Source organism: Danio rerio, chromosome 20 (assembly GCF_052040795.2).
Source record: "Danio rerio strain M-AB ecotype USA chromosome 20, GRCz13ab, whole genome shotgun sequence".
NCBI classification, from domain to species: Eukaryota; Metazoa; Chordata; class Actinopteri; order Cypriniformes; family Danionidae; genus Danio; species Danio rerio.
In genome coordinates, this window is record NC_141040.1 from 41,993,090 (window position 1) to 42,013,638 (window position 20,549).

Here is a 20,549-nt window from a genome sequence, read left to right on the forward strand (position 1 = left end):
GCTGCCAGTAAAAAGTCAAGAATCCCAATTAACCCAGTTCTTTGAAGTGAAGAAGTCAGGAATAGGAAATGAATGATGAGAATGAGGTTTACTGGCCGGATGCTGACTGGATGTGGAATGAGAGAAAAGAATACTTACTCATCTGAAAAGGCCAAATATGTAGAGCAGCAATTTACTTTCACATCTGCAGGAAGCAAAGAGTTCCGGACGTAGTTTATGTAACCATACATAGAAGTTTCTAAATGCGTTTCAAAAAATGAACGCTTTCCAAAAAAAACAAAAGGGAAGTCCTCGCTAAATTGGTTTCATTACATGTGGCGCGTTCTGAGAGTGCCTCAGTTTGGTTTCCTTATGAATTGCATAAGGCATTTACGGTTTAGCGGGGAATGACCTTCAGGTATTTGCTCCCCACCCTAAACATTGTTTGCACATACGACAAAAATAACAAAGCGCGGGAGGCCTGCTGGAGAGAGAAATGAGGTCACGGGCCAGTGACGGGGTTGGGAATCCTGGCTTTCCCTGCTTCGCCTGAGCTTAGGGCGGGAGTCCGTTTCTATGGACGCAGCCGCTGTAAACATGTACACATTGCTCTGCAGCGTGTACGGGCGGTGTGAAGGTAACTCTGAGTTAACTGGGACTTTATAAATAACTATGAGGCCTACAGCTGTCTATGTCGCATATGTAAGAGGGGAACGATACAAACTATTATTTAGAGAAAGCAGTGTCAACGTTTATACTGAGCAAGTGATGCTATGCCCATTGATGATGCCATTTGGACCAGTTGCTTCTGCTGCTGAGTCATTTAAAACCATTTGTGTAATATATTATGTTATATTTTATTGTGCAACACTGTAAAAAATATCCCTTAATTAGGCTAAATTTCTGTATTTTGTGAATTGCAATATGGTAGGCTATATTTTGATCTCACCTGTCGTCTTTTGATGTTGAAAATTCAACCATTTAACAAAGTTACTTTAATTGACATTTTAGTGGTTTGATATAATATAATGTATAAGAAATAATATTTAGATACATTTTAGTTGCATAATATACTAATCTAATTCAGACAATACATAATTTTAAACTATTACATTCATTCATTCATTTTCTTGACGGCTTAGTCCCTTTATTAATCCGGGGTCGCCACGGTGCAATGAACCGCCAACTTATCCAGCAAGTTTTTTTTTTACGCAGCGGATGCCATCCAGCCGCAACCCATCTCTGGGAAACATCCACACACACACTCACTACGGATAATTTAGCCTACCCAATTCACCTGTACCCAATTCTTTGGACAGTGGGGGAAACCGGAGCACCCGGAGGAAACCCACGCGAACGCAGGGAGAACATGCAAACTCCACACAGAAACGCCAACTGAGCCGAGGCTCGAACCAGTGACCCAGTGACCTTCTTGCTGTGAGCCGGCAGCACTACCTACTGCGCCACTGCTTCGCCTTAAACTATTACAAATTTTATTAAAAGTCACTTTTTCCAACTTTTTAAGGTTTAAAGTTGTTGGATGAAAGGTCCCATATCGCAATTCAAATCCATAAACAAATGAAAACAATATCACAAGTATGGAAAACTGCAACAGATATTCTTTTTACAGTTTATATTATATATATGGAACATTCTCCCAGAAACTTACAATTTATAAAAAATGAAAAAATAAACAATGTGACAGGATCTGACTTAAGCTTGTTGTCCTCAAAAGAATCATACAAAAACAATCATACAATATCATATTCAATGATAGAATGCATTCATGATCACTGTCAGCTTCTCCTCATTCTCGAGCCTTAAACATGTATTGCACACATTTTATGTTAAATTTACTGCAAATGTGAAAGGACTGACAGAAACATGGAAGCACTTGTACATTTATTTGCATTATATAAATTTGTAGTATTTATTTGTAAAATTTATTCATAATTTGATGTTTTTAATCAACTGATGTGAATGATAACAATTTAAACTTGCTATTTCTAAAGTTTTTTTTTATCTCTAAATAACAATTTAGAGCATAACAAAACCATTAAAGCTGTAGGTTTAATTGGGCTGAGGACAAGGACAATGACTGTAGAGTTTGTACAGTGTGAAGTGTCACAGAATTTCACAGAAATCAACCCTCAGTCCATTTTAGACATTTTTGGGATGAAATACGCTACTTTTTATTCACTGTATTTACGTTTTAATTTAAGGGACAGATAATGCACATTTCTGATAAAATGTCTCTTATATAGTTAATAAGTTTAAAAATGTTGTCCATGTTCCTTCTCTTTATGCTCAAAGGGTTTTTTTTTTTTGCAGTGATGTAATTTTTTTTGCATTTAAGAAGCATATTTGTTTTCCCATGAAGCTTTTAATCATCCTTTCTTATAAGAGGTACTTTTTTCTTACTGCGAAGAACATCATTAATAAATATTAATAACATTTTCCACTGTTAGGACTGTTCTGTGGAAACCATTAATGTAAATTAAAAACGTTATTTTAGAATGTATCGATTGACGAAGCTGTTGGAAAATATTATTGTGATGTATAATTAGCAAAGCCCACGCGAAACTCTCACTAAAAATACAGAAAGTAAACCACAAAATCTGTAAATAGAAATGCTACAAAATATCTTGTCAGACTTGAAATATTGGCTGCTATTTACTCGGTACATCGAGGAAGTCTTGGAAAGCCCTGAAACTATTTAGAGCTCGTTTTGCTTTTGGACTGAAACACTGTACACACACACACACACTTGCATATATATTTTTAATATATACTATTTATTATTAATATAGGTTATTGTTATTTAGTTATAGTTATTACACTAAAATACCACTAGACCTAAACAGACCAAAAAAGGTTTATTGTACAAAAGTAAACAAAATTTGTAAAAAAAAAAAAAAAAATAAATAATAATAATAATTAATAAATAAATCATATTTACCGCATAGCCATTATTACAACAGTAAAAGTGTGATTTACCAGTCAAAGACAAGGTACACACACACACACATTCATTTCTTTGCGACTTTTCAGCTAGTCCCTCTATTATTCTGGGGTTGCCACAGCGGAACGAACCGCCAACTCATCCAGCAAATGTTTTAAGCAGTGGATCCCCTTCCAGCTGCAACCCATTGCTGGGAAACACCCATACAGTCGTATTCACAAACATACACTACGAACAATTTAGCCTACCCAATTCACCAATACCATATGTTTTTGGACTTGTCGGGAAATTGGAGCACCAGGAGAAAATGCCAAATGACCCAGCCGGAGCTCAAATAGTGACCTTCCTGGCGATTGTGCTACCCACTGCGCCACCGTGCTGCCCTATATATATATATATATATATATATATATATATATATATATATATATATATACACATATATATATATATATATATATATATATATATATATATATATATATATATATATGTGTGTGTGTGTGTGTGTGTGTGTGTGTGTGTGTGTGTGAGCTATATACATCTACAGATATACTAATACAAAAATGACCATATGCGGTAGTAGTTCAGTATTTTTGTAAATATAAACTCTTAATTAAGATATTAATATTGAATGGGTTTTCACTGACTTGTTAGCCTAACAAGGGTATTTTTGTGAAGATGCTGAGCATGTGCCCCGTAGTAAGTGTATTAATACACAATAGGCTATAATCTGTCATTTGGCTTGTAAATTGAATGTCATTTACACAAAGCAATGCGGCGTATTTGGATGACTAACGATTGACTGGAATGTGATGATGTGTCAGACCGAAAGTGGAAATCAAAATATCGATCCCGACCTTTTCTTTATTCCAGCAACAACATACGTTTCGGTTTTGCCCCGTGTTGTTTTGGGAAAAGGCTGTTTGACTTCTCACCTCCGAGCCTAGAAAACACTAGCGGTATTTCTCCACTTCCCGGAAAGGTGACGTCATCTTCTTGGCGAGAAAGCTCGAGTTGCTGCTTGTCTTAAAGAAACAAAGCGCGCTCTGTGCTTTCTATTAAAGTGCTTTGTGCGCGGTTTAACTGAGCCGTGAAAACACGAGAAAAAAACAGGCCTACAAATAAAGTGAAACCCAAGTGTAAAACAATATTTGAAAACGTGCTTATTCGATATATACAGTGCTCAGCATATGAGTACACCTATTTTTTTTTTCTCAGTGAATATAAACAATATTATGGTGCAATTAAACAGAACAGTTTTTTTAAACTGTTATATCCATTATAATATGAGTTTGGCCATCTAACATCTTTAGCAAAATAAATATAAAAGCTACATTTATATTATATTTACACTTACATTATAATGCATTATATCTTTTTTTCCATTCATTTATAACTTGTTTTAATGCATTTTAATCAGTTTTTATCTGGTTTTAATATTTTTTATTAATTGTTTTTTTTTTCTTATACTTGTCTGTTTTATTTCTGTTTATGTAAAGCACTTTGAATTGTCACTGTGTACAAGATGTGCTATATAAATAAACTTGCCTTGCATATAAAGTTAAATGAGTTATTGCAAAATAATATTAATGATAATAATAATAATAATAATAATAATAATAATAATAATAATAATAATAATAATAATAATACAAACTACAAAATTAACTACATTTTATATAATTTATTTCCTCTTGTTTTTCCTGTTTATTAAAACTGTAATAAAAAAAATTCACCCCAACATAATAATTCGGGTCTACTAATTTGAACTGTGAACATTTACTGTATGTTTTGATTAGTTTGTTTGTTTGTTTGTTTGTTTTTGTTATATATTTTAGTAGTTCCAGTTTTGGTACTGACTGATCTAATGTATATGTAATATAGTAAAGCATTGTATAAATAATGTTACATTAAAAGATGGATCTGTGAGGGGTGTACTCATTTATGCTGAGCACACATTATAAATAAATAAATAAATAAATAAATAAATAAATAAATAAATAAATAAATGTCCAATTCTACAGAAATATAGCCAATGATACAAAGAGAACAAACATATTTTAGGACATATTTTGTAAACTATTAATTGTTATGATTATGTGTAGAATTAAATTGTTTTAAATATTAAAACAACATATTGTGTAGGTATTGTTTTTAATTTTGTGTTACTTAAACCACAAGTCTTGCTGGTTGTACTAGAAAAAGCATATAAAATATTTGTATTAGTATTTGTCCTTGTTTTACAAAAGGTGCTAAAAATTCTTAAATGATACAAAGAAAACATACATAGACAAAAGATAATGTGCATACTTTTAATGGCTATATTAAGTATGTGTAAAATCAAGGTGTTTAAAATATCAAAACAACCAACTGGTATTCTTTTAATCTTAAAACTCTGCTTACTCAAAATGCTAGCATATTTGTATTTGCAAGAAAGTGCTACACGAAATATACTTATATATAAAGTACAGACACAATTAAGAAATATTTATTATAAACTTATTTATATCTCTAAAGTTTTCACTTTTGTACTTATTACAATGTACTTAGTAAATCTACAAGCCTTGCTATTGTTCACCAATATATTTTATTTCATTTTATTTTATTTTAGACAAACGTAAATGCCATAAACAGAACAGACACAGTTTGTGCATATTTTGCATACTTGGTTTCGATAATTATGATGTTTATGATGCTTGTTGAATTACACTAAAGACTTGTAAACAAAAGTAAAAGATAAACACATAAATTCCTTTTCAAAATAAAACTGAAACCAAATGCAAGACATGATAAAATCCCAACCATACAGAACTACGTAATTCTATTCATTTTAATGATTAAATTCTGAACTTGCGTCCACGTCTGTAATCTTAATAGCATGCTCCCAATATTATAGAACATATCACAATGCATTAATTATACAAAGGATTAATATAATTGCAGAATATGGTGTAAGAATTTAGTGTTAAATTTAATGATCACTATGGTAGATGTGAAGATATTAATACTGGATGCACAGCTAAAATCAACTGAAAGATATGTGTATAGATACAGTATATGAAGCAATATACACTCTAAAAAAGCAGGGTTATTTCAACCCAACTGTGGGTGTGTTACAGAACACAGCTGCTGGGTTGTTGTTGTTTTTTTTATTAGATTTATAGGACTAAATTAAACTCAATGTTTGAGTTTGTCCATGTTTTGGCCAATTTTAGTTTAAATAACTCAGCATTTCTTACACTGTAAAACCCAGCCAACTTTATCAAATGAAATGAGTGTAGTTGACTCAGAATTTACTGAATGTTAAATCGACTCATTTGAAAAGAGTTTTGAGCTCACTGTTGAAGGTAATGAGTTAATTAATTCTACATTACTACCTCATTACTTCAACTTATAGACCTCACAGTACTCATATACATTAGATTTTTAAATCAAATGGTTTGTATGGGTTTCCTCAAATAGTTTGAGTAGGCTGAAGTTTTACAGTATAGTTTTACAGTACCCAGTTGGGTTGAGCTCTCTTCATTTATTAGGTTTTACTTTGCTCAAATTGCCTCGTTTACTCAAATGGAGTAAGTTCACAGTACTCAGTTTTTGAGCTTAAATGGTTTGTTGCAATCGGTTTTCTGAAATGGTTTGAGTTACCCTAACTTTTTGGGTTTTACAGAGTAGAGTGTACATAAAACACAAATGTATCTATTGCTTCATATATATATGTACACATATTTGAATCAGTTAAAATGTATGTTTTAATATTTACTCAAATGTATTTATTGCTTTAAACTTAAAAAAAAAAATCCCATATGTTGATGGATATCAACAAAACAACAACAGCAATTTCGCTATATAGTTAATATTCATGTATATTTTTATATTTACACGAATTATTGCTTTATATAAATGTACACATATTTGAATCTTTTAAAGTGTATATTCTAATATACACTCAAATGTATTCATATACACATATTTAAATCAGTTAAAATATAATTTAAATCAATCCGTGATGCAGAAACACACTGTAAAAAAATCCTGGTTGCCTTAAATTGTTAAGCTGAATCAAATTCATGAGTCAATTGAACTGATATTATGTTAAACTGACTTAAAACAGCTTAAATAACTTATACAATTAAGCTAGAACATGATTAGCTTAGTTTATGAAGTTACAATGAACTAAAAACATATGCTGTCAGGACTAATTGATCAAATGATTTTTTACAGTTTAGCAAATGACTTCTCTTTTAAAACGTGACCGTGTTTTCTTGTCGAAAATCAGATTAGACCAACAATAAAGATACAGACAGTTGAGTCAAAATGAAACAAAAAAAAATCTTTGCATCAAAAAGAAAGTGAGGGAAATGCAAACTCTGCTGTTTACACACCGTTATCTTTCTGTTCCTAAACTCAAACTTGGCACATTTTTGTTGACAGACAGACAACAATCAACAAGTAACAGATGGAAAAGTGAAATCACTTCTCCTGAAACTTCTAGTGTATTAATAGCTAACAGGTCAATATTGACATCATAACAGCTGTATCCATGTATCCCAGACAGAAAATGGCTGCGGGCATTTAAACACCTGTTTGACTTCATACGATGAACTCTATGACGTGACTCTGCCCTGCCAGATATGATAAAGAGATGATAAGATGGGTAATATACTGCTATATTAAGCTCTGTGTACTGTTTTAGATATAGATCATTCGCACGGGGCCACGTATGTCCGCTATGGCTGAACACATACAGTTGAAGTCAGAATTATTAAACCCCCTGAATTATTAGCTCCCTGTTTATTTTTTCCCCCAATTTCTTTGTAAGGGAGATAAAAAAATTTTCAACACAAACATAATAGTTTTAATAACTCCTTTATAATAACCGATTTATTTTATCTTTGCCATGATGACAGTAAATAATATTATACTAGATATTTTTCAAGACACTTCTATACAGCTAAAAGTGACATTTAAAGGGTTAACTGGGTTAATTAGTTTAACTTGGCAGGTTAGGGTAATTAGACAAGTTATTGTATAAAGATGGTTTGTGCTGTAGACTATCAAAAAAATATATCTCATAAAATGTTAGAAACTTTTGTACAAAAAATCCATGTTTTAAAAAAAATATTTGATAGTATTGGGCAATTAAAATCAAAGCATGTTGCAAATGTTGCAAGAGCTTTTCTCAGAACTAAATAACTTCCCGTTTCTTAGCCTTTTGCTTTTTCATTTTTGTTTTTTTATGATTAATAACCAGCTAGAATCAAGGTGATTTTCTAGTTACAATAAATAAATAAATAATGAATAAAAATATAATAAAAAATAAGAAAAGAATCTCTCTTGTACATTTTGGGGTCATTATATCATTATTTTTTATGTTTTCAGATATAAGTGTATGTGGTTTGTTGTTAATATCCATTTTTGACATTTCCTAATAGATAATAAGTAAAAATAGAAAAAAAAAACTTCTTCATATAATTATAAGTAATAAATAAATAAATAAAAATAATAAATAAAATAAGAATGGAAAATATAATAAACATATTTCTTTAGTCCTACCTTGTATTTTGGGGTCGTTATATCTTTATTTTTTAATGTTTTCAGATATTAGTATATGTGGTTTGTTGTTAATATCTATTTTTGACTTTTCCTATTAGCTAATAAGTAAAAATAGATAATAAATGAAAAACTTCTTCATATAATAAAATAAATAATAAATTCTCATATGTTGGTGGATATCAACAAAACAACAACAGCAAATTTGCTATATAATAGTTCATATAGAAGTATTAACCCAGATTTAAACCAGACCTATTATTCTCTTGAGAAATACAAATACTTGTTTGGACTTTGTGTCATGTTTAGACACGACTCCTTGGTAACATTATTTAGTGTCCAAGCACAAATGTATGTAATAAAGGAGTGTTTTATTGGTGATTGCACCAGGACGGTGAGGAGAGATTACTGGAAATTTCCAGAACACATAGGAAAGAGTGTGGACTGGGCTGTGTAATAATGAACAGCTACGGCAAGAAAGCTGTGCTTCACATTGAAAAGAGGAATGCAGACACTGCGTACGACCCACTCCCTTAAAACATCACCAAATCACTGCGTTAAATATTGAATTGAAAGGAAAGTGAAATAGAAAAACATGAGAAAGATAACAAGCCTATCGCTAATTTTACTATATATTTATTAAGCAAACTTTTATTTTATAGTGTTTTGTTACATATTAGATGTACCAAAACTAATTAAGAAAAAAACTTACTCATATCCACCAACTTATTAGTTTAGACAGACAGACAGACGGACGGACGGACGGACGGACGGACGGACGGACGGACGGACGGACAGACAGACAGACAGACAGACAGACAGACAGACAGATAGACAGATAGACAGATAGATAGATAGATAGATAGATAATATTTATAGATAGATTTGTTTTAGTGTTCTTTTTAGACAGAATATGCCTAAAAATAAATTAAATGCATAATTATTTGCAAATAAAATGAACCTTAAATTAATTTTACTCAGTACTTGATATAATGTATAATTAAAAGTAACAAGGATGCTCAAATAAAGTGTAATAAATCGAATTAAACTTTTAAAGTTGAATACACTCAAATATTCAACCCTCTAAAAACTGAAAACCTCTAAATGTCATGTTACAATATTACATAACAATAATTAAATTATTATTAAATGATAAAATCCTAAATTCAGTCAGAAACAAACCAACTAAATTCAAACGCCATAAAAGATATTCAAAGCTGTTTTTTCCCTGAGCCAGTGGACATTTAAAACCAAATGTAAAGCTTTTAAAAAACAGCCATATACACACTGACCTTGGCTTCATCTCTCCATCTCTTCATAAAAATATATAAAAAAAATAAAAAAGACATAAACAAGAAAACATAGGCTAAGTGTTTTTAACTTAACAGACCAAGAGGGATTTTATATGCTCTCTTTCAAACCAAGCAGACAGTCTGTCAGTCAGTCAGTCAAACTCTCTCTCTCTCTCTCTCTCATATCTCTTTTTTCAAAACTATTCGGTGACATGACATTAGAGCATACCAGAGATGGCCTGTCATTACACGAGTATATGTCTTTATTTGCTCATTAGGTTAACATGCCAGCTCGTCAGCTTCACAATTGTGAGGGAGGGCGGGAGTTTGCCCAGTTATGGTGCGCGGCGGAGAGGGTTGCCTGATTGCATCATCGCGAAAAGACAGCGCCGCTGATGCTATAAATAGGGTGACGTCACTCTCCCCGCCCCTAGTAGTAGTTCACGTCCTCCAGCCATAAAAAGGGGTGATGCAACGAGCCGGCGACAACTGTAACTTTAGCAGCTGAGCGCGAGAACAGTCCGGCATCAGGAGAGCATCACAAACACACGCGCCTACATTTATTTACACACAACCAGGTAAGAGACGGCATTGTACATTTCCTATTCATTGCTATTCTGGAACACGCTGTGGGAAAACGTCTATGTTGTGCTTGGTTTAGGCTATTAAAGCTAGATTTTTGCGTTTATGAGTCAAGCGATTGTATTTAGGTTTGAGTTAACGAACTCTTTTTTTAAACGAACTTTTATTTAGCTATAATGTATGTGCATTACTGTTTTTTTGCGTTAAAAATTGTTCGATATTTATTAAAATTGGATTAAAACTGATTGTTTTAAGTTATCCTGTTTTCAAGTTGTTTTAACCGACAATGTTACGTCAGTGAGTTTAACGTTACTTCATCGACAATATGTAACACGAATACAACTCATTAAATAGTTAAAGATTATGATTTCATATAGCCTACTCTGTATTGAAAACACGTCACTTAAATGTTAAAATATTAGAACTAATATAAGGTTGTTAATTAATATTTGATGGTTTAGATTATTCTGTTTGCGAGTTGTTACAGTAGGCTATAATGTATTCGTACAGTAATACACATAAATTAGCAAAACGTTAGTTGAAATGAATGTTTATGACAAAAAAGCGATAGCATACTGTATAAAGAGAGCAAAACGTCTATAATACGTCATTGTAAAAGCAAAATATTGACAGCTGTGGAAGCCAGAACCTATAACAACCCCTATAAATACTGTAATAGCAAGATGGCACTTTAATAATTGTATGTTGTACATTTTTTATCTATAATTAAATAAGATCATTTTATTCTACACTATTATTTAAGCTTTTAAATTATGGTTGTCATTGTAAGATTGACTTAGAATAACATGTGGTAAAAATTATTAGCCAAATTACTTTCTGCTCATGATATCTAGCCTTGTATTAGCCAGTTGTGTCTGTATAATATAATATAATATAATATAATATAATATAATATAACTTTAAAGACATAATCCATAAACGTAACTTAACAAAATTAAACAACACAAGAACTTGTGACTACAATATTCTCCCTTAATCAAAACTTTATCACTTTAAAATTATTTAAAATCACTTATCACTTTAAAATGCATATCATTTAATGAATTTAATATTATAATAATCACCTTGTTAAATGTAATATTTATATAAATATCATAAATGACAATATTATTTAACAAGGAATATATATTTTAATTACAATAACTGTATAACTATTGTTTATATAGTTTATTATTGTTAACAAATTATAACTCTTTATTATTATAACAGTATGCAATTTAATACTTTTATTTCTAAAACACAATATTTAATGATCATTTTTAAATGTTGTTTTTGTTACAGTTTAATTAATGGGTCTTACTCTATAATTCTGATGTTGTTATTCATTTTCTAACTATAACACAGTTATTTCAGTAGTTTTATAGAGAAAGGTGTAACATCTTTACTTTATTTATCTATTTATTTATTTATCGTTTATTTATCTATCTATCCATTTTCCTCATTAACATCATGATTTAACTGTTGTTTGGTATTTTTTTAGATTTCGGCATGATGCTTCAGCACCCTGGTTTGGGTCCGTCAGAGATCAGTGCGTCAGCTTTGGTTCCCTGTCTCTCTCCGCCCGGCTCCCTCACGCTGGACGACTTCACAAACTTCACTCCATTAGTGAAAGAGGAGCTGCGCTACGCCATCCAGAACAAACGCATGTCCACCGGCATGAGCACCCTGACCACTGACAGAGCCTGCATGAACACTGAGAGACCCACCGAACTACCTGGGATGAAGCGAGAGGTAAGACCCACTCATTTACTGGCACAAATGGGTTTTTTTTAAGTGTAATTTCTCATATTTCACATTGGTTATATTGAGTAACATGGACGTAGAAAAGCCATGCTTGCACAATTCACTTGTTCATCCACTTGTGGGCATTTTAGGTAGTTTGGCTTTCCCAAATTGATAGATGTTGTTATTTCAGGCTGTCCCAGAGGAGAACGACCGAAGGAAAAGAAGAAGGGAAAGAAACAAAATTGCAGCAGCAAAATGTCGGAACAAGAAAAAGGAGAAAACCGATAATTTACAAAAGGTATTACTTGTTATTTAGCATTTGATTAAAAAACGTAACATTTATATGAACATATATTATATCTGTTATTTTTTATTATTGATCTTTTTTGCTATTTTTAACTGTATTTGATTACATTATATCTATTACATCTACAGTTGAAGTCAGAATTATTAGGCCCCTTTAATTAATTAATTTGTTTTTAAATTTTCCAAATGATGTTTAACAGAGCAAGGAAATTTTTACTGTATGTCTGATAGTATTTTTTCTTCTGGAAAAAGTCTGATTTGTTTTATTTTGAGTAGAATAAAAACATTTTTAAATTTTTTTTAAAACATTTTTAAGGTCAAAATTATTAGCCCCTTTAAGCTATATTTTTTTACAGAACAAACCATCATTATACAATAACTTGCCGAATTACCCTATCCTGCCTAGTTAACCTAATTAACTTAGTTAAGCCTTTTAATGTCACTTTAAGCTGTATAGAAGTGTCTTGAAAAATATCTAGTCAAATATTATTTACTGTCATCATGACAAAGATAAAATAAATCAGTTATTAGAAATGAGTTATTAAAACTATTATGTTTAGAAATGTGTAAACTCTCCATTAACCAGAAATTGGGGAAATATTAAACGGGGCCAATAATTCTGACTTCAACTGTCCCTAGTATAGATGGAGTAAATAAAGTTAAAATAGTCTTTAAAAAAAGTTCTGAACTATAAAGTTCATTATAGAGTTTTTTATATTATGTTAATAAGTCATGCTATATATTTATTAGTGCTGTCGAAGAATTAATGGTTATTTATCACATCCAACATAGTGTATGTGTACTTGGTGTGTATAAATATTATATGAAATTAGAAGTGAAAATAATAATATTGAATAAAAACTCTGACAGCTGTTGTTAACAATAAAACTCACGTGATTCAAACATTAAAGCCAGATAAAAAAAGTTTAATTTCTCCAATTTCTTTTCGGCTTAGTCCCTTAATTATTCATGGGTTGCCACAGCGGAATGAACCACCAACTTTTCCAGCACATGTTTTACGCAGTGGATGCCCTTCCTGCTGCAACCCATCTCTGGGAAAGGCAGTCAAAATAAAACATTAAATAAATAAATAAAATGACACAATATTTTGTTGCTTTGTCTATGACAATTACAGATTTATCACACTTTCAACAGGGTTTTTACAGGTTTTATCAAGTCAAATTTAAGACTTTTTTAAGACCATAATAAATTAAATTTCAGACTTACACAAAAATTAAAACCTTAAAAAAAACATTAAAAGCAAATGTTATTGTAAGGAAGATAATTAAACCATATTTAGTGAATTAAGTTAATAGATAAACGTTTCCTAAAACTTTTATTAATGTAAATTGTTGATGGGTGGGTGTTGGCCCAATTAGGTATAGATTTACATAGACAAAGAAAAATTAAGACTTGTTTAAAATGATTTAAGACCTACAACACAATAATGCTAGTGGATTGAAGACTTTTAAAGGCCTAAAATTTGGGTTTTGAAATGTAAGAATTTTAAGACTTAAGACCCCGCAGATACTGTTTCAGGTTATTTTGAGCAAATAAATTAACTGGCGCCCAATTAAACTAATTAGCTGAATTATGTTTTCCTCTTTATTTTATATTAATCACAATTAATCTCTAAAAACTAAAGAAACTCATGTATGTTCTTGTTTTGACTTCAGGAGTCTGAGAAGCTTGAGTCCATCAATGCAGAGCTGAAAGCTCAGATCGAGGAGCTGAAGAACCAAAAGCAGCAGCTTGTTTACATGCTCAACCTGCACAGGCCCACCTGCATCGTCCGCGCTCAGAACGGCCAGACCCCCGAAGACGAGAAGAAGCTTTTCATCCAACAAATCAAAGAATCCACACTCCAGGGGCTGGGTTTTGCCACCAATGGACCAACACACACCGCCATACCAACCAGCTGTGGGCATCTGTGAATCACAAACTCTCCAGGCAAACAAGCTAACGGCTCGCCAAGGAACACTGGAAGGTTTGCCCAAGTAAAAACAAAAAAGGACTAAACACGGGTGCCTGCCATGCTGCCAATCAAGGTCGGTCTAATGTACACTGAAAGAGACTAAAAGCACTAAAAGTGTTGAAGGACATTCAATGCGTTTTCACTTAGTTATTTAAATGTGTTCGTCATTGTACTGTTTAACATGATATGCTTGTTTTTCGTATGCACCACCAAAGCTTGATGTCATGTTGCTGCTGCTAGAACAGCATGATTTCATTTATTTATCAGCTTGTTTGTTGAATGAAACCCTGGCGGTGTGTGTTTGATGGCAAGTGCTGTTCTAGTGAGGGGAATTTATGTGTGTTTTTGTTTTTGATTTCTTGGCAAGATATACAGGGTGATGAATGAAGTTCAGTTACATATTTATCTATGGCCTTTACCTTGTTAAAGGGATATTTCAGCTCAAAATGAACATTTTCTTACTTGTTGCTTCTGTTGAACACAAAAGAAGATATTTTGAAGAATGTATATGGCCATTTTTCCTATTAGTTCAATGGCTACTGAATTCCAACTGTCTTCAAAATGCCTTCTTAGGAGTTCAACAGAAAAAAAAAAAACTGCTGATCAATCTGAGGGTGAGTAAATGTACATTGTTGGGTGAACTATCCCTTTATAGTTATTATGTGTTCACATAACATGCCACAAGAAGTATTTCAAGCTGCTACTAATCTCTCAGGACTCGGTCTATATATTATACAGGAAACAAAAACTGAATAAACAGATAAAATTACAGGGAAGTGGACGTGGAGATGACAAGGTGTCCTGCACGGTACTTACAAGGAAGTTCTTCGCCACTGCTACCACCTCAATGTTGTTACGATGCTGTGAGCAGGAAGGTCTGAATTTGTCAGTCCACTGTGAACACAAACACACACACACACACACACACATACTCAAAAAAAGTGTTTTTTGTTTATTTCTGATGTCACATTTTTCATGTATTGTAGTTGTGTTGTTATTGTGTAGATGCTATACTCTCAGCTAACAAGTTTATGTTAAAGCTGTGCACAAACACTCGTCAAATCACATTAATTGAATGTTCAATTTAATATGTGCTCAAATTCTTATATGTGAAAAATCTTTTCTTAAAGATTACTACCTGATGCTTGTTTCAGAATTAACGTTCTTATATGGTTTGCACTTTGAACATTCCATTAATGTTTTCTTTAACGTTTGACTAACTTCTTTAAGAAAATAGAGAACCTGAAAAACATTCTTAGGACATATTTTGTTAGCTGGGCTTATTCTATAGAGAGAGAGAAACAAAAAACTTGAAGTAAAGCTCTTATTATTTGTCTGGCTTTGTTCCTAGATCATGTGTCAAGCACTTTTAGTGTCACACCACGTTGTTAGTGAAGAAACACACACCACAAGACATCTGATCAGCCCTGTGACTGCATTGCCTAATATTACAGAAAGGTGTACAGAAAGGGAAAATCAATCACTCCATTTCTACTAAACTAAGGAAAACACCAAATCTTCTCATAATATTTTCCCTTATGTTTTTGAGTATGGTCTCCGTTTATGTTCTGTCATGTACTGAAATTTTAAGTGACGCAGGCGTCATCTAGTTTGTTTGTTTCCCTTCTTTTTTGTTTGTATTTGTGCAAAACAGGTATGCCACTTAATGTGGTACTACTGACATTAAATGTATAGTTAAAAACAAAGCTATGCTTCCAATTTGTGGTTAAACCAGATTTCACCCATCATGTCAATGCTGTTGATGTCAATAAGTGCAATTGCTTCCAAAAGTCATGATTGAGAAGATGATAGCCTGTCAAATTCAATTAACTATTTATACGAAATATGTATGGCTTCATTTTGACTGTCTGTTGTTTGTTTTTGATACTTTATTAATAAAAAAGCTATACCACTTGAGTCATTTTACACTGGTTTTATTTAAGACAGCTGTGACTGAAACAATTTGATTGCATCACAGGAGGCAACACCTGCACATTGTTGCTTTATAAAGAGTATTTGACGTGTTCAAAAAGCATAACCATTTATAGTTGTCAAGTGTCAAGGAATTTGTGGTAGGGCAAGTCTACACATGCCAAACCTGAGATACGTGCTGAGTATAACCCTTAGTGCAATCGAGTTCATCCTGTCAGAGAGCAATGATTCAGCATTTTTTTTTTTTTTTTTTGCAGATTTTTCTGATTAGTTCTGTTTAAGCGGATGGTTTTGAGAGGGACATTTAAGTCTTGGAAAGGATTTAGGGTGAGGGTGGCATCAGGAAACGTTCCAAAATTCCTTGGGATTGTTCCAGATGTGAAGTTCTGTGGAAACCACAAGGATACTACAGAACTCTTGGCAGTACCTGAGCTTTGGTAACCCCCTTTTTGTGGGAGAGGAAAACATAGAGGGAATTCTTCAGAACTCTAAAATTGTACAGGAAACAAAAGTTTGTTCAAACTGCGATGGAGTCATTGAGAAGTGGAAAACAATATATAAATAGAGACACTCTATTTGTTTCAAAAACAATTACCTGGAAAATAATTTGCACTAAATATAGAATTGAAGGATTGTTTTTGCTTTTTAAAATTCCATGTGGCCTTTTTGTTTATTGTCAAATGAAAATTCCTTACTGAAGCTAACAGACAACATTGAAATAAAAAGGTTTAATGATAAACAAACTGATGGATGGAAGGATATATAGATAGATAAAATGACGGATGGATAGACAGACAGATAAACAGACAGACAGACAGACAGACAGACAGACAGACAGACAGACAGACAGACAGACAGACAGACAGACAGACAGACAGACATAGATAGATAGATAGATAGATAGATAGATAGATAGATAGATAGATAGATAGATAGATAGATAGATAGATAGATAGATAGATAGATAGATAGATAGATAGATAGATAGATAGATAGATATGGATGGATGGTTGATGCGACAGCAGCCACAGAGCATCAGCGCCAGTTTGTCACAACACACCAGCTATAGGAGAAGTGGAGAGACATAAATAAAGCCATTTTAATGGATAGGGGGTGATTGGGCTACACCCCTACTCTTTACAAGAAGTGGCATGGGATTTTTAATGACCACAGAGAGTCAGGACCTTGGTTTAACCTCTCATCCGAAAGATGATTCTCACTGACAGTGGTGTCCCCTTCACTATACTGGGTCATTAGGACCCACACAGACCACAGGTTGAACGCCTCCTGCTGGCTTCACTAACACCACTTCTAACAGCATCCTAGTTTCCCATGTGCTCTCCCATCCAGGTTCTGACCAGACTCAGTTCTGTTTAGCTTCAGTGCGTGTGAAATGGATAGATGAATGGATGGACAGATGGATAGATATGCTTTTTCATTTGTTATATATGCTCTTCAGCCTGAACTCAGGTCATTCACACACATCCATTAAAAATACACATTTATGGCCAAATCGAGTCAGAGTTGCTGCTCATTGCTTCATCATCACTGATAAGTAAACTCTCAGAAATTACTCGTAGACAACTTCCATCTTTTTCTCTGAAAACATAAAGCCTATAAAGAAAAAAGCCACCAATATTGCATTACAATACCATCACCGGGAATTGAACACTCTCTGTTCATGTCTGTTTCCCAATCTTTGTCCTAAATCACAATTTCTAAGCAAAAGCAATTTATTTTTAGAAATTATTTTTCCAGTAGTAAATAAAACAAAAACTATTTTAGTTGATTCATTTCATTCAGATATGAATCCACATCTAAATGCTCACCTTATATGAGGCACAACATGGGACATTAATATTTTGAAATCTTACCAATTAAATACCCTACTCATTTATGAATATATTTACTATTATGTTATAAATAAACTCTATTTTTCTTAATTATATCTGTATTTAAATACAAAATGCACATGTAAACGCATTCCATTGACATCATGCGTTGAATCCGAACTGACCCTGATTCCTAACACCATGACTTGAATTTCACAGTAACACAAGTGCACTTTGCCCTGTCAGAATGTGAACCAACACGGTCACGGCCCTTGGCAATCAAAATGCAATCAGTGGAAACTTCACATTCTGATGCAACCCTTGAAAACTGTTGCAATGGAATCTACAGATGTCGAATAGTGTGTTGTAATGCTATTTCAAATATCAGTTTCATAACCTCTGAACATGATTGTAATGGTTTTAGAGTTTTGACAGACCGCATTCAGACTGACTGACAGATATTTAAACCCATGACAGAGCTGGAATGATTCAGTCATTCAGCACATTAATGTCGCCTGTTTTGAATAATCACCATCTATATTACAAACCTGATGATGATGTATATTTCCTGTATAGATCAATGACGATGTATATTGAAAATTCTACACCACTTCCTTTCCAGTACAAAGAAAATGTCCCTTGTTTTTACTTAGTGGGAGCTCAAGGAAGTGTAGGTTCAATGGGAACTTCGAGGTCCACATTCTTCTTTAAGTTCCTGTAAGATTTCCAAGAGTTTCAATTAGTGAGGCCAACCACCTACAGCAGCTACCAGGAACTTCAATATAAGGAAGGAAAAGTTACCATAACAGAATTTTCCGCCTTGAAGCGACGAGTGTAAGCCACGCCCATAATTTCCCAGCTCACAAAGCGAATTTGCATGCGCCTCTGGTCAGATTTGAAATCATAACTCACTTTAAAAGCAACGCTCGACAGGTCGTGATTTAAAGTTTTACTTCCTTCTGTTTAAGTGCATTTACTAGAAGAGATGTTTATTTTGGTGCAACTTGACCTTTTATGGTGTAAAACACAACATCTGTTACAAATCGAACCAAGCATATGCACAATGAAGATTGCAGTTAGCATTAGCTATATCCATTTTGGGGTAGATTAACATTTTAAAACATGTGCATTTATTCTAAAATGTTTATAAAGTGTAAATCAAATAGATATGCATGTTGAATGGTAATGTGTCCACAAGAGGGCATAACAATCAAGGAATTTTGCCCTGAAAAGAAATGCATTATCAAACAATAGAAACAACATTAGATTATGAAACACGGACTTCTCTAGGAACAGCAAATGCTTCATTCATATGGACAGGAACACAGATTTTTGTTCTCTTGGTTTGACTTTATTATAAGGTTAACTACTGAAGTTAAGAAAGGGACTAAGCCGAAAAGAAAATTAATGAATATTGAAGTTAAGATGAACAATACTACAGCATTCATAAGTAAATATTAAATTCAGCCTTTACTAAAACAACTTTCAGATTATGAAGGATGCTGGTTATTGGTTGATGATGAACACATTTTTAGCAAATAAAGGCCTTAATAAATGTTACAATAAATGTTTAGAATCATTCATTTTCTTGTCGGCTTTGTCCCTTTATTTAATCCAGGGTCGCTACAGCAGAATGAACCACCAACTTGTCCAGCACATTTTTACGCAGCGGATGCCCTTCCAGCCGCAACCCATCTCTGGGAAACATCCACACACTCATTCATACACTACAGACAATTTAGCCTACCCAATTCACCTGTACCACATGTGGGGGAAACCGAAGCACCTGGAGGAAACCCACACAAATGCAGAGAGAACATGCAAACTCCACACAGAAACACCAAGCCAAGCCGAGGTTTGAACCAGTGACCCAGCGACCTTCTTGCTGTAAGGTGAGAGCACTACCTACTGCGCCACTGCATCACCTATTTTGATTCATCTAATATAAATCTTTAAGTTAGGCTGCTGATATAAAACCCTTCTAAAGTGGTACCACTACACAAAAATATCCGGTAATGAGCAGTTTTCCATATTTTGTGATTCGTGTTTTTATGTTCATAAAAACACAAACGTTTTATGTTTATGTTTTTATGAACATTTTAATAGTTTGTCACCATAGAATTATAAGGTTCTATCTGACATTTTTGTCAAAATTGAGTTATTCACATTTTTATTAAATGACAACTTACTTACATTGTCATGTTTTTTTTAATAAGCTGTTTACATTTTAAGACTTCAAAAAAAAAAAAGGTTTATCTACAAAGTCAAACTCTAGCTTGGCTCTATAAGGTTCTTTCTGTGCGGCAATTAGAATTTCGAATGCATGAATGAGGACCAATCAGGATCAGCTTTCTTTGTCATTTTGCCGAACTCAGGGTCGACTAAATCAT

At 33.0% G+C, this 20,549-nt stretch overlaps 1 protein-coding gene across 1 annotated transcript; it reads left to right on the top strand.

Annotated features, from left to right (window-relative positions):
• The first annotated feature begins 10,273 nt into the window (after window positions 1-10,273).
• On the top strand, window positions 10,274-16,312 carry atf3 (activating transcription factor 3). Its single transcript, NM_200964.1, is given in 4 exon segments — window positions 10,274-10,364; window positions 11,870-12,120; window positions 12,305-12,412; window positions 14,097-16,312. Coding segments are annotated over 3 exon segments (609 nt in total). The 5' UTR covers window positions 10,274-10,364; window positions 11,870-11,877; the 3' UTR covers window positions 14,355-16,312.
• Window positions 16,313-20,549: the final 4,237 nt, after the last annotated feature.